We start from the raw sequence: 24,550 nt of genomic DNA, 5'->3' as shown, positions 1-24,550 counted from the left end.
CTTCCCTCCGTCCCTCCCTCCCTCCCTCCCCTTCCCCTCTAGTCCTGTCAGAACAGCTGATTCTCTCTGGATTGAGGCTCTTTTATGAGGCTGGATTTTATTTATAATAAAGATTTTAAAAATCCTACTTTTCTTTGATCTTTTTGTCCTGGTATTCTCAGTGTTATGTTTGGGAGCCTCAGACTGAGGAAGGGCACTGGAAAAGTCAGAAGGGAAAACATTGGCTGAATTTGCAGTTGTAGTCACTCCCAGGGTGTGCTGGAAGTGTGAGCACAGACTGGAGAATGGGCACACTATAGGAAAACCATACCACCTGGACAAGTGTCTGTGCCTTATCACATGCCAGGCTGCCCATTAGGAGAGCAGGCTATTCACAAATAGTGCTATTTCTAAGCCATCGTCTGAAGACAATTGTACCATCTTCCCGGAATGCCTTCTGGCCCCTCCTGTGGGCTCTCCATATGTCATTTCTTTATTCCTGATCAAGGAGAGTGTGCTGTTCCCTGGAGCTAGCATCCACATTATTATCTGATTATTACCAACCTTACCTTGGTTCTAATATTGCAAAAAAAAAAAAAAAAATTGGGGACACCAGAACTAAAAATATAAAATGAAACTTCTACTTCCAAAGGGATGTTTCTTTAAAAATAGTCACCCTGTTACACACACACAGGGAATTAATGTGAGTCAACTCCCTGTATAGCTATCCTTATCTCAACCAGCAAAAACCCTTGTTCCTTCCTATTATTGCTTATACTCTCTCTTCAACAAAATTAGAGATAAGGGCAAAATAGTATAGAGGTATCGAGGGGGTGGGGGGGAGAGGGAGGGGACGGAGTGGGTGGTAAGGGAGGGGGTGGGGGCAGAGGGGAGAAATGACCCAAGCCTTGTATGCACATATGAATAATAAAACAATAAAAAAAAAATCACCTTGGTAGGCTGTGCTTTTATTTAATAGTGCTCAAAAGCAGCCCTGAAATTTCCTTTATAGGGCTGCCTTTAGCACCGATAAAGTTTGACTTTTACAAATGGCCAAAGGTTATTTGGGTTGAGTTTGTTGACTTAAATGATCATATAAAATGACATCAGTTTTAGTTACTGTCAAAGGCAAAACTTTGAATGATTCTGATTTTCTTGTTCAAAATCAGCCCAATGAATGTTGTTGCTTCTTAATGATAAGTGAGAACAAGATTTGGGAAATACACATGAATTTGATAATTGCATCCTTGTCACCCCAGTGATAGCACTTTAGTTCATGAGTGGGAGATGTTAACATGTTTGAATAGTAACTTTTTGTGCATTAGTAAGATAAAGGCCATTCTAGGTCAGACAGTGTGCCTAGAATTTGTTCCTGTTAGTGGCATCTAAACGTATTTTGTGAAAAACTTGAATGTTGCCAGCTTTAGACATATGACTTAAAAGATATTTCAGATGTCTTCATATAATATAGAAATCTTTCAGGTTTTTATATACTGATTTTTTTTATAGAAGTGGCTCTACAAGGCCAAAGACCATATGTGTTCTGTTTCCTTGTGTCCTCAAGACCAAGAACAGTAGGAAGTAACACATAGTAGGAACTCAGTAGATATTTGTTGACTAAATCCACGTATTCAAACTTCATAGCATTCTTTGTCTGAAGCGTACAATGGGAGGGTAACATGCTTGTTTCTCTCTTTTACAGTTGTCAAATTTAAAAGTTTTGACTCACTCCCCAATGTCTGATGTCTCTGTCAATTTCGACTATAAATCCCCATCACCATTTGACTGCAGCACTGATCAGGAAGAGAAAATTGAAGATGTTGCCAGTCACTGTCTGCCCCAGAAGGACTTGTATGCTGCTGAAGAGGAAGCCGATACCCTTTTTCCTAGGAAAATGACATCCCATAATGGAGTGGAGGACAGAGGAGGTGGAGGTCTTGGAGTAAAGAAGAAACGGAAGAAAAAGGAGACAGGAGAGCAGGAGGGTACAGCAAAGGGAAGCAAGGACAGGGAGCCCAAGCCAAAGAGGAAGCGAGAACCTAAAGAGCCAAAGGAACCCAGGAAGGCCAAGGAACCGAAAAAGGACAAGGAGACTAAGGAGTCGAAGCAGAAGGATGGTGCTAAGAAGGCACGGAAGCCCCGAGAGGCCTCAGGTACCAAGGAGGCCAAAGAGAAGAAGAGTTGTGCTGACTCTGCAACCAGGACAAAATCCAAGAAGGCTAGGTGTGTACTTTCCTCCCTACCCCAAGCCCTTGCCTCTGCCTCTGTGGAAGCATTTGCCTTTGGTATTAGCTCAAGCCCCTGGGAAAATTTACTACAGTCTAGTTGGGGCCTAAGCTTCATACCTTGCTTATGTAAAATGGGGCAGTGGAGGAGGTGGTTATGCGTATGTATTGATAATCACTTGGCAGTAATGAAAGCAGTTGCCTCTGGAAGTTGCTGTTTTCTAATGCATTCCCGGCGTTGTGGTATTTAAAATTATATTCGTGCTTTTAGGATACCCCAGGAATTCCCTTTCCCTCTTCAGACCCCAACCATCATTTTTGGTCTGTGTTACTTATTAGTGTTTAGCACTTTTTTTTGTGGTAGCTAGCATCCTATCTCATGTGGAGATGTGCCCCTTACATCCATGTTGATGTGCTCTTTGTGTGCATAGTATCTTTCAGCCAAAATGAACCTCATTTCTCACCTCCTGGTGAGAAAGCTACCCTTAGTTAATACCGGTCATGCAATTTTTTGCTATTCCTTTGAATTAAGAAAAATTAAAATGTTAACATGCATAGGGCATAAAGGAAGGGACTTTTGAAATGGCATAGAGGCAGGGGTTGCACTGTTATGGGAATTAGGCCAGCAACCTCGCAGAGCTGTGTGTGTCCAGTGTTCCAGATTTAAGAGTACTGACTCACCTCTCCAGGCCCTGAGCTTTGGGTGCGGAACCATTTCTGATCTAGTCCTCCAGCTCAGTATCTGACAGAGTGCTTGACCCTTCCACGGTTGCTCAGGAAATGTTGAGTAAATGAGGCCAGAAGAGACCTTAGTGACTTGTAGTGATCAGAGGCCAGGAGTGGGTAATAGGAGAGAGCCTATAAGGATAACAAATGCACTCCTTATATAGGGAATTCATTATTCTCCATCTTCATACAGATATAATCTTTCTAAATTCTTCATGCAGAACATTGCATTTAAAGTTTTGAAGAAATACAAAACAAAGAATATATGACCTTTATCTCAACAAACTTGTTTCTGAAGTGTAAGTGCAGAGACAAGATGTTTGTCTATCATGTCAGCCCAAAAGCACCCATAAAATCTAAGAGAACATAATGTAATGAGACCATCACACCTGTGTGGGGTCAGGCATGAAGGAGGTAAGTCTCAGAGAAAAAGCATTTTCAGAACTTGCTGCATTTTGAAGTTTACTATGTGTGACTCATTTCTTTTTTAGAAGGACAGTTTGTTGGGACCAGATGGATAATTTCCTAATCCAAGTTAAAATTTTGCCTCATGATATTCACTCCTTCTGCTGAACAAGGGATTATCTTTTATCTTTCAAAGAGGCTTGAGGGTTGGAGCATACTAAGAATGCAGTTTTAGAGAATAACTATAAAATACCTTATATTGTAAAAAGCCAAGAGAAATAGGTAAAATCAGGATTCTGATTAATGAAAAACTTACAGGCTTTCTCAGTTAACCTAGAGAGCACACTCTTATTTCCAGTATGTGGACAGGATAGCAGAGTGACTTTTTGGTTTCTGCCAATAATTTTCACCTCTATTATGCTGGAGAAACTGAAGTGGTTCTCTAAGGTAAAAGCATGTTTAAAGGAGGAGAATCAGACCTAAGCTAGTAGAGTTATTTTGGTTTTTATAGAGAACAGTACAGAGGCTGTCAATGTTTGAGAACTAGGGTAATCAGGGAAAATTTCACAGTTCTAAGGGTCTGGCTTGGGTGTGGAAGGCAGTAGAAAGTCATAGGTATTGAGCTCACCTAGCCACTTGTTCTCTGATGTTTGCAGTTTTACAAACCTCTCCTTAAAGGAATTCACATTTACCTTACGTAGGATATGAAACAAGATGGTATATAGACATTGTTGTAATTTACATTTTGGAGAGTAAGGAGTTTTTTCACAAAACAAGACTGAGGGTCAAATTTATAAGCAAAATCAGAATTCTGATCTAATGGACAATTTACAGGTTTTGTTATGTATGCATAGCATGAATTAAAGGAACATGATTTTGGTCAAGTTAGGCTGAATAAGATGAATGAGTCAAGAAGTATTTGTAATGTTTTTGAGAGCTGCTAACTTAGAAGACAGTAGAACTCTTGAGGTTTAGAAATCCAGGAGACCTCATTTGAGAGAAGACTGACAGACAGATAAGGACGATCATCTCTTTAGAAATGTGAACAAGTTGCACAAGGCTTTCTCCTTTTATTTTGGGGCTGTATGACATTAACCTGTAATAATAGAATTCTTGTGTAGTCCAGATAGGGTTTTGGACTGTTTAGCCTTTTTTTTTTTCCATTGTATCTTTGTAAAATTGATTTGGTCCCTTTAATTAATGGTCCCACTGGTCAGCCGAACCAGTTTTAGCTATGAAAGGATGTTAATTGATTTTTTTTAAAGTTAGTAATTAAGTCTTAGTTTTTTGTGCTCTTTGATAAACTTTACATATTGGCCCAAGTACATGTTTTGATTTGAGCACTTACTAAGATCCTGAGTAATACTTGTTAGTTATAAAATAATTCACTGGATTCTTGGATTACTGTCAGCTCTGCCACTGATTTTATAGACTTTTGGCCTTTTCCTCCTTTATTCCATCTTTGCCAGCTGCCACCTGGCCAGTATTTCTGAAGCACTGCTGTTACCTTATTTATGTTGGCAGTCAGTAGTGTTGATGGTAAATCAAATTCCTTTTTCCTCTCTCTTGATTCTCAGTCAGTTGGGAAATAGTCAACAGAGAGAGAGATGCAATTATTGACTCTATTGATAAACTGGAATGAAGAACTTCCATTGTCTTGTGTCCAGAATCAGGCTTCTGGTTACGTCCTCAGTTGAGTTTATCCACCAGTACTGCAGGCAATGGCTGAAGCAGGGGACAGGGTGAGGATGCAGAGCCAGGTACATACTCTGTTCTTTCTTCTGTGCTTGCCAGTTGGGTATATACCCATTAGTAAAAAAGGGCAGAAACATGTTTTTTTCTCACGAAAACACAGGGACAGGAAAAAGGGTTGTCCTCTAACAACTTATACCTGCTTAAAAACTTCGAATTGTTCCAGTTACCTCCAGAACAAGACCCAGTCTCATTTCTCTGTTATTCAAACCCTTTGGGGTATGAACCTGTTCCTGCTTTTCCTTCTCTGGCAACAGGTCTTGCCAGCTAGTTTGGTTGTAATTAGCCCTTGAACATACTTGGACTCATTTTTCCTTTGGGTCACTCTTTCTATTTGTCCTAACTGTAATGTCTTTTGTCTTCTTGGTATCTTACAACTTTTCCATTTTTTGGGTCTGAATGTAAGTCCCAATTCCTCCACAAAACTTCCCCAGACCACAGTGTCCATATCTCCTCTGAATTTCCATAGCACTTGAAGCCTTGCTTTTCAATTGAAATCATAGACTTTATTCTTGGTAAGGATGATAAAGATTCAGTCCAGCCTCTTGTAGTGCAGCCAGGGAAATGGAGACCAACTGAGAAATCATTTGTCTGACATCATTCCCAAAGTGTGTGGTGAACTCAGACCTCCTGATTCCCAGTCTTATAGCAGTTCAGGATTTGACCCCAGGTTCACCTGATTGTGAAACCCACTTTTTCCCTACAGCTTTGTATCTTTTTAGGCCTTGCAAGGGAATGTCAGGAACAGAAGTGTAGATTCCATTGTCAAGAGAAATTGGTTTTTATTTGAAATGGCTCCTCTTTACTTTGCTTACTCCATACAGTAAGACTGAAAGGACTCCAACTTTTTCTTTTGCTGATTCCCTTTTCTTTGAAAGACAACAAACAGATAATTGAATATGACTCTTCCAAATAGTAACAGGTATACTTTGCAAATTTTCTTTTCAAGGATGATATTAATAATGATAAATATTTAGTGCCTAGGGGATATAAGTACAAAAGTCCCAAGTAGGAAAAGCCTTTTTTTTTTTTTTTTTATTAAACTACCTTCTCTTTTTTCTTCTCTATATTATTTTTTAGTACGAGTTCTGTTTACCCTTTAATTATATAAAGTTTAACCAAGAAAACACCTCCAGGACACTGAGGCTTAATAATTTCCTTGACTCTTAAATTAAAATTTCACTCAGTATATAACTTAGTTACTTATACTGTATTTTAATTATAATTTTTTTTTCCAAACAGGATTAGAACCACTTGTATAAAAACATATACAGATGTTTATATGTGTGTGTGTGCGTACACACACACACACACACACACACACACACACACGGCCCTATACATACACAGACACACATGACCATATAGCTAGAGCAGGATATCCAAAAAGCAGCTATAGGGATGATGTGGGGTCATGAAATATTGAGTGAGGCCTTGGGAAAATGCTTTGGTCTTAGAAAAGCAACATGCCAATTTCTCAGGGAAGCCAAGATACTATTCTCAACAACAGTTTTTGCATTTTATGCTTTTGTGTGCCTGCAAATTTAGTACTCTTTTTTTTCTTAAAAGCAGTAGAGCATAGCTTGGTGAGCAGGAAAGATGACTCATTCTGGCTGTGTATGTGGCTCTCTGGCCACCTAGGGAATGAGGACCTGAAGAATAAGTTGATGTTCATCCCTTTAGATTCTCTGCTCTTAAACAGGGAGCCAGGCATTTTGACTGAGCTGGAGGTTGCCACTAAAAGCTAAGGTGTTGTGTTTTAGTATTCTTGTTGCTGGTTAAGGGGAGAGCCTAACCTTTGGGATTTCCGTATGTCAGAATACTTTCTATTCTTTTAGGGTTTTTCTTTTGGTGGCACTGGGGTTTGAACTCATGGCCTCATGCTTGCTAGGCAAGTCGTCTTACTGCATGAGCCACCCAGCCAGCGCTTTTTTTGTAATGGCTTTCTCCAAGATAGGGTCTTGTGAACTGTTTGCCCAGGCTGGCTTAGAACCTCAATTCTGTTGATCTCTGCAACCTGAGTAGCTAGGATTACAGCTGTGAGCCAGCAATGCCCAGCTAGTTTCTATTCTTTCTTGAAAGTCAAGAAATTAATCAGTGTGCTGGCCCAAGTAGAGGCTGTCTACCTGCATCTCTTAATCTCAGACTTTGCTGTGCCTAGAGAATCACCTGAGTAGCTTTTTAGACGAGTAGATTCTCTGACCAAATCCCCAGAGAGAATGATTTTTCAGCTTTGGGGTGGAGCCCAGTAATCTGCAGTCCAAAAGACTCCCAAGTAGTTAGAGCACAATTGGTTCTTGAACCATTTTTTGAGAAACATGTGTCCCAGATGAAAGATCACAGCGAAAGTGGAGCATATTTAAGTTTGTATGTTTCACATCTGTTAGGAATAAAAAGCCAAAAGGGGGGAATGGAGTAGATGGTGTGATCAGCCCCAATCTTTGTGTCCCAGCCTTTTGCCCCCATTTGTTTTGGTTTGTCAACCCAGAAGCTTTTTCTCCCACATCCAATAAGCTTAGTAACATTCTGGAAGAAAGGTTTTACTTTTCTTTTCCCTCTCTGTGCTGGTTGCTTCTAAAAAGCTTTAAGCCCCAGGTCTTCTGATTATACAGAAGCCACTGGAGCTGATTGCTACTGCCTTAGCTGATACTGCGTGGCCCAGGAAAAGCTGACAGCTGTCTTACTGTTTGAAGGTCAAGCACCAGACTTTGCTTAGAGTGGAGATCTTTATAGAGGCTGGTTTTAGGCTCAAGAGATTCCGTTAATGGAGTTCTTTCTGTTGAGAGACTTGTTTTTATATTTTGATCATGTATTAGGATAAAGAAGACAAATATAAAGCTTGTATGAGTTCTGAGTAGAGATCCTGTGCTTGGAATCCTTTGGGCTTTATGACGAGTAGGGAAGAAATCTAAATAATGATAACTTATCTCTGAAGCTTTGGACTATTTCCATTTTTATTTTTTCAAGAGCACCTGAAGTACTTACATTCCCATCTACAGGGCTTTTTAAGTTAGGGTCTGGTGCATCATGAATGTTACTAAACCTGTAAGGGAACAGTTACTAAATTTATTGTTAGATGCCTACTCACTTATCCATTTTATTTTTAGTGTCTGTTGTGTGTCTTGATTTGAGTATTTTTTTGAAAATGGATTAGAGAAAGACGGTGTCACAGAACTATCATCTATGAATCCTGTTGTTGAAGAGCTGTCATGAGTTAGAGAAACCGCCTTGTAAGTTTTCAAGAAAAACAGGCAAAAGTGTAAACAAATGAAAGAACCTGGTATGACTTCATACAGAATAGCTGAAAGGATTTAGATGGATTAGGAGTATTTCAATTTTGGTCTAGGGAGTATTGAGCCAGTATTAAAAGAATTAGTAGATGAGAAAAGACTTAAAATAAAAAGATCAAGACATTTAAGTGTGTTCTTGGGGGATTCAGTTTTAGGATGGTAGACTAAACACACTTTAATTTTCCCTTACCTCTTACTGAAGCAATAGGAAGAATGGTGGGGGGAGTAAGTTCTTCAAAGGTGAGAGGTGTTACCGCATTTCTGACATTTCTGGGTGAGGAGGGCCAGCATGCTCTATCATATTGGTGAATAAATGCTGTAGAGGGAGCTCTGGCTCAAGAGTGTTGTAGGAGCTATGTTTGTAGCAGAGGCAGAAGTGCTTCCTCTTCACAGTGGAGCAGGCAGCTCTTGGGAGTGACTTAAGGGAAAGCCAGAAGTGAAGGTGCTTGATTAAGGGACGTCTGCAGAGTGTCTACATGGTTTGTCAGGTCCAGGCTGAAGTCAGGCAATTTCTCTAAAGATTCTGAGCAGTTTGCCCTGGCTAGGGCTCCAAGTAGGGACTGACATACACAAGAGGGGAACATAGAGGCACCAGCTTTCTGCTGTTCCCTGTCTATACCCTAAAAGTGGAGAGAGAGACAGCTACTTGGAAGCCCTGCCATGCATGCAGAGGCCTAGTGTAGGCCTCATTCAGCTGTGAGACATACAGAGAAAGACTTAGTCAGCAGCAGAGGAGAGCCTCACCAGCCACCTGTATCATCAAGAACTTGTACAGATTTCAAGTCAGCATTCTCAGATTTAAAAAGATGTATTTGCAAAACAAGAATGGTTTATGAAAAAGAAGTTGAAAAGCCAATAAGAAAATTTAAGACGTGGTTGCTTAAGCCCAGCATGGAGGCACATGCCAGTAATCATAGCACTCGAGAGGCTAAGGCGAAGGGTTATGAGTTCCAGGCCAACTGGACTTTAGTGAGACTTTAACTGCCTGTCTCAACAAAACAAAGCAAAACAAACAGAACAACAACCACAGAACCATGGTTGCCTAAGTTAAAAGAATTCTTAAAATATGTTAAATAGGGACACAAATAGGGGAGTTCATAAGACCTAGAGATTTATCAACTTTCCTGTCAGGATGTTGGTAGCCATTGCTTAATGCTGGAAAAAAAAACTAGAGGCATGAGTTAGGTTGGTATCAGTCAAAAGTAGTTCTCCCTAACCGGTGAGATGTGGTGCACTGGGAACTGTTTGTACTCTTCATTTGAAATCCTTCTGCAGTGCTTGAGTATTTATTTTCATCTGCTTTTATTAGTGTTAATAATGTTATTAGGTAAAGTACTGCATTTTCATCTTCAAAGTTATGTGATCTATTTTCTTTCTGTCTTTCTTTCTCTCCCCCTCTTTTTCTCCCTCCCCCTCCCTTTTCCCCCTCTTCCACTCTCTACTACTTGAGCCACTCCTCCAGCCCTGATTTCATTTTTTACTAGGGATCACCAAACTGTATGATACTTGTTTTGGTAATAACAGTTAAAGGCACTGATGGCCAGAGTAGATTTGGTTCCCATTTTGTCAGACTGTATCTGCACCAAAACAATTAGTTTATTTTTTTGTTTTAACAAGTGTCTTTATTTTCTATTCCAACTCTGTTCTCTATTTATAGAATTAAGTAATATGGGCATTATGTGAAAGTTGAATTAAGTGTGCAAAAAAGCCTTTCAGGGTAATACCTATTTTTTCAGTACTGTACTCTTGAGGAGAGAATCAAAGCCTGAGGGAAAGCTAGGCTTGAAGCTTCTCTGAAGCTTTGTTTCTCAAGTAAAATAGTGGTCCCCAAACTGGATTCCTTGGCCTCTGTCCATGGATGCTAGATTGGGATCCTGACCTATTTTAAGTGACTTTGGTAGTAATTAATTCTTTCCTGCTAAGGCTCTAATGCACATTTTATTAGGTTTTAGTTTTAAAAGGGTAAGATGAATCATTTTGAAATCATGCATTTTGGTATAGATGATCTTTCAATAGCCAGAATCTGTGGGGTGCAGAGTAGTCAAAGATTCATAATAGTACACCATTGTGAAATATACCCAGATATTTCTCATCAGAGACAGTTTCAGTATTCCGTTTCTAACTCTTAGTTCTAGCAAAGGAACCTTGAAGTTGAGAATTGAGATAGGGTTGGAGGGAAAGTTTGAGAAAGCCTGTCTGCCTAGTCCTTTGATATTATAATGTAATTTCCTACTTGGAAAGCCAGAAAATACCTATTTTTCTAATATAAACTATAGAAAGTAAAGATGCACAAAATCTTCTTGGCTCATGAAGCCATATAGGAGACAGGATAAGATAGCTTTTGTGGTAAGGCCTAATAATAAACTTAGTGGTTGTACTTGATAGTTGTTCTACCTGTATGGTATAATTTATATATTGAGTTTCTTGCATCTCATAAGTGCGTACCAGGTATGCTATTACAGTGTTTTTATTATAAAATTAAATTTGATTTTGTTATTACTAAAAATAGGTACTTTAATCCTCACGAAAACCTTGTGACTTCTATTTATTTATTCCTGTCCTGTAAGTTAGTTCTAACTGAAAACTAGAAGAGATGATTATAGAAGTAAGATAACTCTGATCCAGCCTACAGTGCCTTAAATGGTGAGAGTATTATTAGGCCATTGTATTATTCAGAACTCTCTTGGCTACAAGCAACATAAATCCAACTTGAATTAGCTTCATGTTAAAAAAAAAAAGTAATAATCAGGGGTTCACAGGCTTAGGAGATGAAATCAGAAGATTTACTTGAGAATTTCACCAAGGCTCTTTGTCTTCAATCCTTTTCTACATGTCTGGGTATCAGCTCCATCCTTTGCAAATGCTTTCTTCTCAAGACTAGAATCATGGCTGCCTGTAGCTATGGATTCACAGTGATCCAACTTCATGACCTAGAAGGAAAGACATTCATTTGCCTACCTACTCCTGCCAAAAATTACTTTTTTTAAAAGAAGGGCTCCCGAGTTGGCCTGACTAGATCATGTTTCCATCCCTGGACCAATCACTGTGGTAAAAGGAATAGGATAACATAGCCCAGCCTGAGCTGTGCCTGTTCTTATACCCTGGGGAATCAGTATTTGGTGTTAGAAAAAAGATGAGGAACAAATACAGTGTCCGCTTCGGCAGTGCAATAGCTGCATTATTTCTTAAATTTATATACATATGTATGATTATATGAAATAACTTATTTTGATAAACACCCCACAAGTGTTTCCTGAACCATTTGAGAGTAAGTTGTGTGCATGATAAGTTTTTAATCCCTAAATAGACCAGCGTCTTGCTAAAAGTAAGGCCATAGTATTCTTATATATCTATTGTCTGCATACTCTTTTTTTTCTTATGCCCTTGTAGCTAATAAGAAATCTCTAGGGACTTAAAGATTGTGCATATATCCTGCTGCTCTTCAGATTGTACCCTTGATATTTAGCATCCTTTGATTATTTTAGACCAGGCTCATCTTTTCTATGGTGATTGCAAAATGAAGTTCTGTCTTCTCTGCTTCATCTACATTTACCGTTTGAATGCTATAAGAAACAAGGGATCTCTCCTTTCTCATTTATTCATTATAGTTAGCTATCATCAGTATGAAATTCTGTTCAATAACTTTTAATTCTTTACTGCTCCCAATTACTTTGGTGTATAAATAATCTCAGTTTGGGGCAGCAAGAACTCTTCAAGATGTCTCCAGCATCATTTTGACATTCCATCTTCATTTTTTTCAACACTCTCTTGCTTTCTGATATAGCAAGATGTTTCAGGCACAGCTGCTGTCTTCCCTATTTTAGCCTTGAAATCTGTTATTTCTCTAAGGAGAAATAGAGATCTGAGTGCTAGTGGTATACATTGCTGTTAAGAACCCATCAATGGATGAATCCTTTGATGATGTTAGAACCCTCATTATCCAGTCACTTTCCCAAACCTCTGCCTCTGACCAGTGCTGCATTGGGAACCAAGTCTATACCACCTAAGCCTTGGAACATTTCAGATTCAAACCATAACACCCACCTTCTCCCAAAAGCTGATAGTATATTGTTAAATGCTGTGTCTATAAATCCATAGAATCGAGGTGCTTAGTTTTGTTTTTTTCTTTCCATGCAGTGGTTTAGGCTATTTGTTTGGTTCTTTCTTTCTTTCTTTTTTTGTTGGACAGCACTGAATTTTGAACTCAGGTCCTCATGTTTGCCAGGCAGACACTCTTACCATTTGAACCACTCTACCAGCAAGCTATTCGTTTGAAACACATGGGTTCATTTGCTTGAGCTTGTTTTCATCATTAGTTTCTAATTTTTTTAATATGTAGAACTTTAACATCTCTCCAAAAGTCAAATCTGTAAAAAGGTTTGCTCAGAGAAGTATCACTTTCTTCTGTATTCCTCCTGTCCTTGTCCCTCTCCTATCTGTTGCAGATCACTACTGTTTTTGGCTTATCCTTCTTGTGTTTCTTTTTGTAATAATAAATAGATACATACATGTTTTCTTTTATTTTTACACAAAAGGATGTTCTTTTGCACTTTTTGCTTTTCCCATTTAATATATTTTAAAGATCATTCCATATTAGTTTATAGGATTCTTTTTTAATTGTTGTTATAGCTGCATCATACTCTGTTTTATGCATCCTAATTTGTTCATCCACTTATGTTTAGACAGGTCATTTTCATTGCCTTGCAATTACCAAGTAATGCTGTAATTAATAACCTCATGCATACATGTTTCCATATTATTGGAGGTGTTATCTCTGAGGTAAATTTCTGTCAGTGGAATGTTGAGTCAGAGAGTATATGCATATGTATGTAGTTTAGTTAGATATTATTTTCCACTATTTTTGAGGAACCTGGAACTTAAAGGAGCAAGCAAATATTCGTGGATCAAGTTCACCTACAAATAATAGAAATTTAGCGATAAAAATGTTTTCATTTGATAAAACTCTCAAGCATAATGTTTTTAAAACTTACTCCAAACAGGAAAAATACATTTTATCTAGAGTCATTCTGGAGGATGAATCCAGGGATATTTTCTTGATGTCCTATTTGCAAATCCCATTTGTAAGCTTACAAGAAATCATTTCTTCCTGATATTTGTCTTTATCAGAAGAAGTCCAGAAAGAATTTTTGTAACTCAAACTTGATTCTGTTGCCAAAGGTAACCTTCAGAAAATCACTTTGAAAATTTCCCACATAGAGTTCTTCTTATTTACATCCAAATAAGTGAGCAGGTTTCAGCAGACATTTTCAGTTTTATTGAGAAAGTCTTCTCCCCACCTCACCTAACCCCAACCTTTGGCTAAGAATATTTAATAATGCCCAGCCTTGGCTTTGGAAGTGTCTCACCCTGACTCCTCTTTGTTTTCATCATTTAATGTATTTCTGAAAATGCGTGTACATCTCATAGTAAAATAACTTATTTTGAAGAGGTTCTGTTTCTTTTTTCCTTTTTTCCCCATTTTTATTAGCATATGTTTATTGTACAAGGGGAGGCCTTACATTGTACATTGGTTAGATCACTCTCTCTGTTTCCCATCCAGATTCTGTTTCTTCATTAGGTTTGGATTTGGTTTATCTTTGCGTATGATGTTACATAGTAAAGAACGTGTTTCCAGCATGTATGAAGATAAAACATACATAGATAATTTTCTAATACAGTAAAGTTGGATTTAATATGTAGATAAATTCTTGAGATTTTAAAGATTCAGTGGGCCTCTGGGCATGTGATTATGATGGTGACTTTTAGGATATTACCAGCTTCCTTTAAATTTGTGTCAAGAAAAACATAACTTATTTTGCTAAGATAGCCATAAAAATCATCAACTATGGATTTGTGAACTTTTTTCTATATGTGGGTCATTGAAATGTTTTTGTTGCTTATCCTTTTAGCAATTCAAATAACATTAAAGGAAATTTGAAATTTTTACACTCATCAAAAGGAAGCCTGCTATTTTAAAAATAGAACCAGGAGAGGGTGGATAAAAGAGCATGATTGAGGGAGGGGGGTGAATTCAACTATGATATAGTATAAGAACTTTTGTAAATGTCACAATGTACCACCAGTACAACAATAATTTAAATAAAAATAAAAATATATACATTCATATTAAGTAAATAAATAAAATGCCATTGTAGCAGGAAAAAAAAATAGAGCCAGGAAACACTATGTGATGTGAAAAAGCAATACCCTATGACTTAGATAACAAGAGTGTCAGCCTCTATCCTACTACTGACTTTAGGACTTTTGCTGCTTTTAAACATCAGATTCCTCATCTGGAATATGAGGAATATTTGCTGCAGCTTCTTTAGGGGACTGAGGTTGTAACAGTTCATTGAGTCACATAAATATTTTCACCAAAGAATATAATTACAATGTAATTTTTTTTTTTAATGAGAAGCCATAGAACGTGAGATAAGTACTCTGTGGAAAGTTTAGAATCTTTTTAAACTGTTTTACCTGAGTCTCTTCTCTATACTGGTAAGAAGTGGAAGAACTTTTGCTTTTTTTTTTTTTTCTTTTTTCCCCTGCTCCAGGGTACAAAACCTCTCATTAAAATATGTAATCCTCTAAAATGGCAGTAGTCTTTGAATTTCATTTCCTCAGTTTGGACCAGAACACTCTTCAACCTGTAACATCAAAGATGGACTGAGTTTGTGCTGGCCTTCGGGGTCTATAGGGATGAAGGGTATTTGAGAGAAGCAGCCTGAGTCATTGGCTAGTGTTGGTTAGCTGGACCTTTCTTTTGTAACAAGATTATTCATTTTCCCTCTTTTCTCACTGTCAACTAGTTCTGATGGGAAACACCAGTAACGTTGGCTCTTTCCTTGTCCTCCACATTCTGTCACTTGCTAAGACTTACTGCTTCCACTCCTGCTGGGCTTGAGCCCTTACTGGTTTTCCCCACAGGAAAATGTCTAAACTCTCTGGCCTCATGTGCCCTTAATTTTTCCTTCCAGCTCTGTCACATAGTGTTTCTGTGCACTTGCCTTGACATCCAGCCACACAGCTGTCTCTTATTAAATGTGTCCGTGGTAGGTACTGTTCTGTTCCCTAAGAATGCAGTGGTGATTCCCCAAGAATGCATAAACTGCCTAGGTTCAGAGGCTTTCTCCATGATTCCCTGCCTTGTTACTTTGGAAATCTCACTTAATCTCACTATGTATGCTTCAGATGCCTCATGGTAAAACAAGAATAAAGATGCTGTCTGTCTCATAGTTTTGTTGAGATAATCCATGTTCTATACGAACAATGCCTGCAGGCATTGCCACATAAGTATTAGCTTCAGTCATTATTATTAATTACTGTTACTGTTATTTCTACCTAATATCTGTCAAAACTTTATGTATATCTCTGCACAAATTAAGTTTTCCCAAATTTCCTTAGCTACCTAAGTAATCTTATCCATCCATAAATGCATCAATCTGTCCATTGCTTAAAATTTTTTAAAGACTTGCTTAAATATTAAATACTTACTTTGTATAAGGCATAAGATTGTTCACTCAGAGGAATACAAAGCCTAATCAAATACCACCCTCAAGGAACTTAGAGTCTAATAGGAGAGATCAGGAAAGTATAAAATATTCAGCAAATGTTTATTGAGCAACTGCAAAGGATCCAGGCATTGTATGTAGTTACATGAGTTCTGAGGCTAGTGTCATGGTTAATGACTAAAAAGATGAGAGTTTGAGTATCTTAAGCAAAGCACAATTGAAGTGTTCAGGGGTGTGGAAAAGAAAGTTTACCATCTTTCTAGAGGAGTTGTTACCATCTTGGCAAGGCCTTGGAGGATGGGTGGACTTTGCCCATCTCTGCATCTCTGAGGAAGGACTCATGTACTACCTTGAGCTGTGGCTGTAGGTGCACTGTAGGATTTTTCAACTGTATGCCTCTCAAGATAAAGGACAGTGTTCTCTTCATTTTTGGGTTTCTGGTGCTCACTTGGGCCTTGTGTATAGATCATGCTCAATAGAGGAGGATAACAGATTAGGGAGATGTTTCTTCCCATGTAACCTAAAGAGTCATTGTAATTTGATGATTCTTTATAATCTGAAGCAATCAAACTTTCTAATAAAGACATTTGTTTAAACTGAAAGTGAAGTTTTTAGAGATGTTCATGTTATTTCTTAGCACATTTCAGGAGTACTCATAGTAGTGTAACAGTGAATTCTGCTTTAATTCACATAAATATTTTTTTCTCTTATTTCTTTACATTTCTGGGAAGAAATTCTTGGAAATTCTCCATTAAAGCCTATTCTGGTCCTAGAATTCCAGGGTGTGATTTCATGTCTTTAATTATTATAAGAAGTCTTACAGCCATGAAGAAGAACGAAATGTTATTATTCGCTGGTAAATGGATGGAATTGGAGAACGTCATTCTGAGTGAGGTTAGCCTGGCCCAAAAGACCAAAAATCGTATGTTCTCCCTCATATGTGGACATTAGATCAAGGGCAAACACAACAAGGGGATTGGACTATGAGCACATGATAAAAGCGAGAGCACACAAGGAAGGGGTGAGGATAGGTAAGACACCTAAAAAACTAGCTAGCATTTGTTGCCCTTAACGCAGAGAAACTAAAGCAGATACCTTAAAAGCAACTGAGGCCAATAGGAAAAGGGGACCAGGAACTAGAGAAAAGGTTAGATCAAGAAGAATTAACCTAGAAGGTAACACACACGCACAGGAAATTAATGTGAGTCAACGCCCTGTATAGCTATCCTTATCTCAACCAACAAAAACCCTTGTTCCTTCCTATTATTGCTTATACTGTCTCTACAACAAAATTAGAAATAAGGGCAAAATAGTTTCTGCTGGGTATTGGGGGGGGCGAAGGAGGGGGCGGAGGGGGTGGTAAGGGAGGGGGTGGGGGCAGGGGGGAGAAATGACCCAAGCCTTGTATGCACATATGAATAATAAAAGAAAAATGAAAAAAAAATAAGAAATCTTAGTTTTCAAAACTGTCCAACAGTTTTAATTCTGAATTTCTCTTTGTAGCAAGGAACAAGGACCAACCCCAGTGGAAAGAAAGAAAAAAGGAAAAAGGAAAAGTGAAACTACAGTGGAGAGTTTAGAACTGGAACAGGGCCTGCCGAACCCATCCCTGCGGAGTCCCGAGGAATCCACTGAGTCTGCAGACAGCCAGGTACAGCTGTGACTGGGAGCCTGCTGGAGGTTATGGCTGCTGGATGGATCTGGGTCTGGTGCTCTTCGATGCCTGTCTATAGCCTTCTGTCTACAGAAGACCTGGGTTGGGCTTTTACTTTCTTGGTGGGTGAGCAGGTATACCACACACAGCTATTTGCCTAACCTGATCTTTGTACTGATAATCTCCCAGATTTTAGAGCTGTTTGCTTCCTTCTTGTAAAGTAGCATATTAGGGTGCAGAGGAAACTGATAGGGAAAATGAAGTTGAGCCAAGCTAGGTACATCTCAGGGGGCCATTTTGTCACATATGAAATGGTTTAGTCATCAGAGTACTAGGACCTCTTCATAATCCCAGGTGCTAGAAAAGTCAGGGATGCATCCATTATGCCAGAACAGAAAGGTTTGGCCAAAGGTGAAAACAAAGAGTAGCCCATCCAATTCAGTTTCTAAAAATATGCCCATTTGGCACATTTCCCTAAGTTGAGGCAACTTTTCTTCAACATGAATTTTGATACTTGAAAGTGCTATTTCTTCTGCTATCCACAGCAATTTATTTGAGTTGTGGTGCTATAAGGAGACCATTTAGAATAAGATCACCCTACTCTGCCTTCCAGAATCATCTGGACCCCTTTCAGTTTTTCACTGATGTTCATCATAGGAAGGCATCAGCTTGTAATGTCATGATATTCATAAGTAATAGTGATTGGGGCCTAGAATCAGAGCAGATAACCCCTAACTAACTGCCTGTAAGCTGAGGCTGGTGGCTATTAAGTATCCAGGTTGGCAAAGGAGCAAGCACATGGAGTTGAGATTTAGTGGGGTGTTAAGTGTTTTAGGATGAAGGGATCATAGAGAGATGCTCAGGAGATACCGTTTAGAGGAAAAGGAAGGTGACATTTTGCTTCTTGTTTTTTAAGGTTTAAATATGTAACACTGCAATAACTGGTGAATAGTTCCCTGAATGATTCTGCTCCTTGGGTATGATGAGTGTGTAGAGGGGAACTATGTGCTTTTCTGTATAAGGAAAGTCATGGCACTGCTTTGTTATATGTTGTCTCTCTAAAAGGTACAGGCCAATTAATTAGAGATGAGTTTTTATTTATTTATGTTTTAAATTTTATTATTCATATGTGCATACAAGGCTTGGTTCATTTCTCCCCCCTGCCCCCACCCCCTCCCTTACCACTCACTCCGCCCCTCCCTCTCCCCCCCACCCCCTCAATACCCAGCAGAAACTATTTTGCCCTTATTTCTAATTTTGTTGTAGAGAGAGTATAAGCAATAATAGGAAGGAACAAGGGTTTTTGCTGGTTGAGATAAGGATAGCTATACAGGGAGTTGACTCACATTGATTTCCTGTGCATGTGTGTTACCTTCTAGGTTAATTCTTTTTGATCTAACCTTTTCTCTAGTTCCTGGTCCCCTTTTCCTATTGGCCTCAGTTGCTTTTAAGGTATCTGCTTTAGTTTCTCTGAGTTAAGGGCAACAAATGCTAGCTAGTTTTTTAGGTGTCTTACCTATCCTCACCCCTCCCTTGTGTGCTCTCGCTTTTATCATGTGCTCAAAGTCCAATCCCCTTGTTGTGTTTGCCCTTAATCTAATGTCCACATATGAGGGAGAACATACGATTTTTGGTCTTTTGGGCCAGGCTAACCTCACTCAGAATGATGTTCTCCAATTCCATCCATTTACCAGCGAATGATAACATTTCGTTCTTCTTCATGGCTGCATAAAACTCCATTGTGTATAGATACCACATTTTCTTAATCCATTCATCAGTGGTGGGGCATCTTGGCTGTTTCCATAACCTGGCTATTGTGAATAGTGCCGCAATAAACATGGGTGTGCAGGTGCCTCTGGAGTAACCTGTGTCACAGTCTTTTGGGTATATCCCCAAGAGTGGTATTGCTGGATCAAATAGTAGATCAATGTCTAGCTTTTTAAGTAGCCTCCAAATTTTTTTCCAGAGTGGTTGTACTAGTTTACATTCCCACCAACAGTGTAAGAGGGTTCCTTTTTCCCCACATCCTCGCCAACACCTGTTGTTGGTGGTGTTGCTGATGATGGCCATTCTAACAGGGGTGAGGTAGAATCTTAGCGTGGTTTTAATTTGCATTTCCTTTATTGCTAGAGATGGTGAGCATTTTTTCTTGTGTTTTTTGGCCATTTGAATTCCTTCTTTTGAGAAAGTTCTGTTTAGTTCACTTGCCCATTTCTTTTTTTTTTTTTTTTTTCATTTTTCTTTTATTATTCATATGTGCATACAAGGCTTGGTTCATTTCTCCCCCCTGCCCCCACCCCCTCCCTTACCACCCACTCCGCCCCCTCCCGCTCCCCCCCCCCAATACCCAGCAGAAACTATTTTGCCCTTATCTCTAATTTTGTTCTAGAGAGAGTATAAGCAATAATAGGAAGGAACAAGGGGTTTTGCTGGTTGAGATAAAGATAGCTATACAGGGCATTGACTCACATTGATTTCCTGTGCGTGGGTGTTACCTTCTAGGTTAATTCTTTTTGATGTAACTTTTTCTCTAGTACCTGTTCCCCTTTTCCTATTGGCCTCAGTTGCTTTAAGGTATCTGCTTTAGTTTCTCTGCGTTAAGAGCAACAAATGCTAGCTAGTTTTTTAGGTGTCTTACCTATCCTCACCCCTCCCTTGTGTGCTCTCGCTTTTATCATGTGCTCATAGTCCAATCCCCTTGTTGTGTTTGCCCTTGATCTAATGTCCACATATGAGGGAGAACATACGATTTTTGGTCTTTTGAGCCAGGCTAACCTCACTCAGAATGATGTTCTCCAATTCCATCCATTTACCAGCGAATGATAACATTTCGTTCTTCTTCATGGCTGCATAAAATTCCATTGTGTATAGATACCACATTTTCTTAATCCATTCGTCAGTGCTGGGGCATCTTGGCTGTTTCCATAACTTGGCTATTGTGAATAGTGCCGCAATAAACATGGATGTGCAGGTGCCTCTGGAGTAACAGTCTTTTGGGTATATCCCCAAGAGTGGTATTGCTGGATCAAATGGTAGATCGATGTCTAGCTTTTTAAGTAGCCTCCAAATTTTTTTCCAGAGTGGTTGTACTAGTCTACATTCCCACCAACAGTGTAAGAGGGTTCCTTTTTCCCCGCATCCTCGCCAACACCTGTTGTTGGTGGTGTTGCTGATGATGGCTATTCTAACGGGTGAGGTGGAATCTTAGTGTGGTTTTAATTTGCATTTCCTTTATTGCTAGAGATGGTGAGCATTTTTTCATGTGTTTTCTGGCCATTTGAATTTCTTTTGAGAAAGTTCTGTTTAGTTCACATGTCCATTTCTTTATTGGTTCATTAGTTTTGGGAGAATTTAGTTTTTTAAGTTCCCTGTATATTCTGGTTATCAGTCCTTTGTCTGATGTATAGTTGGCAAATATTTTCTCCCACTCTGTGGGTGTTCTCTTCAGTTTAGAGACCATTTCTTTTGATGAACAGAAGCTTTTTAGTTTTATGAGGTCCCATTTATCTATGCTATCTCTTAGTTGCTGTGCTGCTGGGGTTTCATTGAGAAAGTTCTTACCTATACCTACTAACTCCAGAGTATTTCCTACTCTTTCTTGTATCAACTTAAGAGTTTGTGGTCTGATATTAAGATCCTTGATCCATTTTGAGTTAATCTTGGTATAGGGTGATATACATGGATCTAGTTTCAGTTTTTTGCAGACTGCTAACCAGTTTTCCCAGCAGTTTTTGTTGAAGAGGCTGTCTTTTCTCCATCGTATATTTTTAGCTCCTTTGTCAGAGACAAGTTGGTTATAGTTGTGTGGCTTCATATCTGGGTCCTCTATTCTGTTTCACTGGTCTTCATGTCTGTTTTTGTGCCAGTACCATGCTGTTTTTATTGCTACTGCTTTGTAATATGGTTTGAAGTTGGGTATCATGATACCTCCAGCATTGTTCTTTTGACTGAGTATTGCCTTGGCTATTTGTGGCCTCTTGTGTTTCCATATAAATTTCACGGTAGATTTTTTGATCTCTTTAATGAATGTCATTGGAATTTTGATGGGAATTGCGTTAAACATGTAGATTACTTTAGGGAGTATCGACATTTTTACTATGTTGATTCTACCAATCCATTAGCATGGGAGATCTCTCCACTTTCTATAGTGAGAGATGAGTTTTTAGATGGTGGCTAACTGTTTGTCACATTTAAGATATCTCCCTGTGTTTCAAAAAGTGTTATAAAATTGTCAAAGTAAGTCTTAATAAAATTGGTATTGATTAGTTTTTCACACTACATTCTTAGGAGTTTGTGGTTAGTCTGGTGAATTCAACCAAAGTAAATAAATAAAAACTGTCATCATTGTTATAAAATTTGTTTCTAGCTAATGCTGGAGTGGACCTCAGAGATGATGGAGTTCACCTCCCATCCCTGTATTATGGGAACAGAAGCCTATTCCAGAATAGAGGAAAATCATCGCTGCCATTAATGAATAAAACATACTTTTCTGCATTCTGAGATTATGCTCTCTTCTTAGTGGATTGTGACAGATTGGAGATTGGACTTTTATTCTCTCCCTCACTCAGCTAGATCCCATTCTGAGTCAGTTTCATCCTTAAAAGAGTTGTGTTTAAGGAAGATTCCTTTTTATAAGGTGAGAAAGTTCTGCTTGGCCTGTTAGTAAGGGTAGATGAGGGTATTTTGTGCAAGGTTTTGCCTTTGATTCACTGAGATAGTCTGATGGGTGTGTTTGTTCTGCAGAAACGACGTTCGGGACGACAAGTGAAGCGCAGAAAATACAATGAGGACTTGGACTTCAAAGTGGTGGATGATGATGGGGAAACTATTGCTGTTCTTGGAGCTGGCCGAACATCTGCGCTCTCAGCCTCTACACTAGCATGGCAAGCAGAGGTACGGCTTTTGCATGAGGGTACTTACCTTGGCTGAACAGTCATTGTGGCCTAGTTGAGGGAGTTGTTCTATGGCTCTTTGCTAAAGCATAAGTTACATCATTTTAACTTCTGCTGGTAACCTTTGAATGGCTTCCTGTTGCACTTAGAGTAAAATTAAGGCTCTTCACTGTGCTCAACACCACCGCCTATCCCTGTTTCATCAAACAGCCATTTTATTTTATTTTTATTTTTTATTTTTTATTATTTTATTATTCATATGTGCATACAAGGCTTGGGTCATTTCTCCCCCCTGCCCCCACCCCCTCCCTTACCACCCACTCTGTCCCCTTTCTCTCCCCCCGACTCCCTCAATACCCAGCAGAAACAATTTTGCCCTTATTTCTAATTTTGTTGTAGAGAGAGTATAAGCAATAATAGGAAGGAACAAGGGTTTTTGCTGATTGAGATAAGGATAGCTATACAGGGAGTTGACTCACATTAATTTCCTGTGTGTGTGTGTTACCTTCTAGGTTAATTCTTTTTGATCTAACCTTTTCTCTAGTTCCTGGTCCCCTTTTCCTATTGGCCTCAGCAAACAGCCATTTTAGATAAATGACTTTTCCTTCTCATTATTCTCCACTCAAAAAGCTAGCCATTTTTAAATGAACTAACAGTTCTTTTCCCACCTACAGCTTTTGCTTATGTTATTCCTTCTGTTTGGAATATTCTCTACCATATGCTTTACACAACTGGTTTGCCATCAGTTAAGTTTCATATGAAATGGTATCTCCTTAGAGAAGTCTTTCCTGCCCTTTTGTCTAAAGTAGATCACTGCTTCTCAACCCAGTGGTTCTCTGTTTCAGCTTCTTGTTTGTTTCCTTCATGGCGCTTACCACAATTTGTAGTTGTGTTTAAATGTGTCTGATCTCTGATTTTGTTGTTTTGTCAACTCTCTCCTTAGAATGTCGAGGTTTTATATGTATTAAATTCTTGTTCAGAGAATGAAATCAAATGAGCTAGTAGTTATAATTGGAACTTTGATTCAACAAATGGTTGTGAGAGTGCTACAAAGCCAAGTTCTGGGGTACAGGGATGAGTATCAAGGTATTGTTCCTTCCTCCACAAAGCTTTGTCTAATAGAAAGGATTCATGGCTATTTTGATATTGTGGTCAGTACAGCCCTAGAAGTATGTGAAAGATACAGAGGCTACACAGGAGAGTATACAGGGATAAGAACTTAGGAGGGACATTTCCTGAATGGTCCCACAGGTTATATAATATGACCCATGAATGAGCATGGATGGATGCTAGGGTATGAGTTGAGGAGTGATGGCTATAAGGGCTGAGAATTAGGGTGAGTCACACTATAGAGAGTTTTGGATATCAGCTGAGATGTGTGGCATTTATACTATCAGTTGAACAAGGGTAGAGGGCATTTATAGATTAAAATACAGGAGCAAAAATGACTATCCTTATGTTTCAGCACTTTTCCTTTGACAGCAGTATGAAGGGGGGAAAATGGTAGCATTAAGATTTGATAGGGAGGTGTAAGAAATGGATAGGAGTTAAACACTGAAATGGGGGAGGTCTGGATGAGATACTTGTAGGAAGAAGTGAATGGGAAAAGCAGCAGGATGAGTATGGAGGGGTCCCTCATTGCCAATAGCACATTCTGGGACACAGGCTGTCTGTTGTTCTGGAATTACTGTTGCTAACTTGGCAGAATCAACTCCCATGTGGAGAGATAGATACCTGTCTCTCCTGGACGCTAGTGTGTTTTACAAAAGTTGATAATACTTTTCTCTTCTTCACCCACCTTGTCTCCATCCTGAAGCATTTTCATATAATTGCACATATTCTTTCACTCTGTCTTTACATGGAAAGTAGCAAGGAACAGGAGTTATTGTCCCTATTTTAGCAGTCAAAAAACTAAAGCACAGAATCATCCAGGTCAGAGTTATATAGGAGCAATTAATCAGTGACTAGCCCATAAGAGTTGATTTAATGCCTCTGTTAAAGGTTATCCAACTAATGAAGATAATACTTAGTAGAAATAATAATTTGATATGTTATATTGCAGTACTTGTCAAACAAATAGTTAAAAATAGCTCTTACTAGACTGCCATGGGGTGAT

General features: G+C 38.9%; 1 protein-coding gene across 4 annotated transcripts in view; it reads left to right on the top strand.

Annotated features, from left to right (window-relative positions):
* The window catches only part of Chd6 (chromodomain helicase DNA binding protein 6), a 190,622-nt gene that overhangs the window by 58,403 nt on the left and 107,669 nt on the right, over positions 1 to 24,550 (top strand). For all 4 annotated transcript variants that reach the window (XM_074074779.1, XM_074074780.1, XM_020187192.2 and 1 more), the window contains 3 exons: positions 1,682 to 2,202; positions 17,392 to 17,539; positions 22,286 to 22,435. In XM_074074779.1, the coding sequence (XP_073930880.1) occupies positions 1,682 to 2,202; positions 17,392 to 17,539; positions 22,286 to 22,435 (819 nt within the window). The remainder of the gene's footprint in view (positions 1 to 1,681; positions 2,203 to 17,391; positions 17,540 to 22,285; positions 22,436 to 24,550) is intronic.

The sequence above is a fragment of the Castor canadensis genome, chromosome 5 (genome assembly GCF_047511655.1).
Source record: "Castor canadensis chromosome 5, mCasCan1.hap1v2, whole genome shotgun sequence".
Taxonomy (NCBI): domain Eukaryota; kingdom Metazoa; phylum Chordata; class Mammalia; order Rodentia; family Castoridae; genus Castor; species Castor canadensis.
Note: the sequence above shows the minus strand (reverse complement) of the source record. Positions and strands in the feature narration are given on the sequence as shown.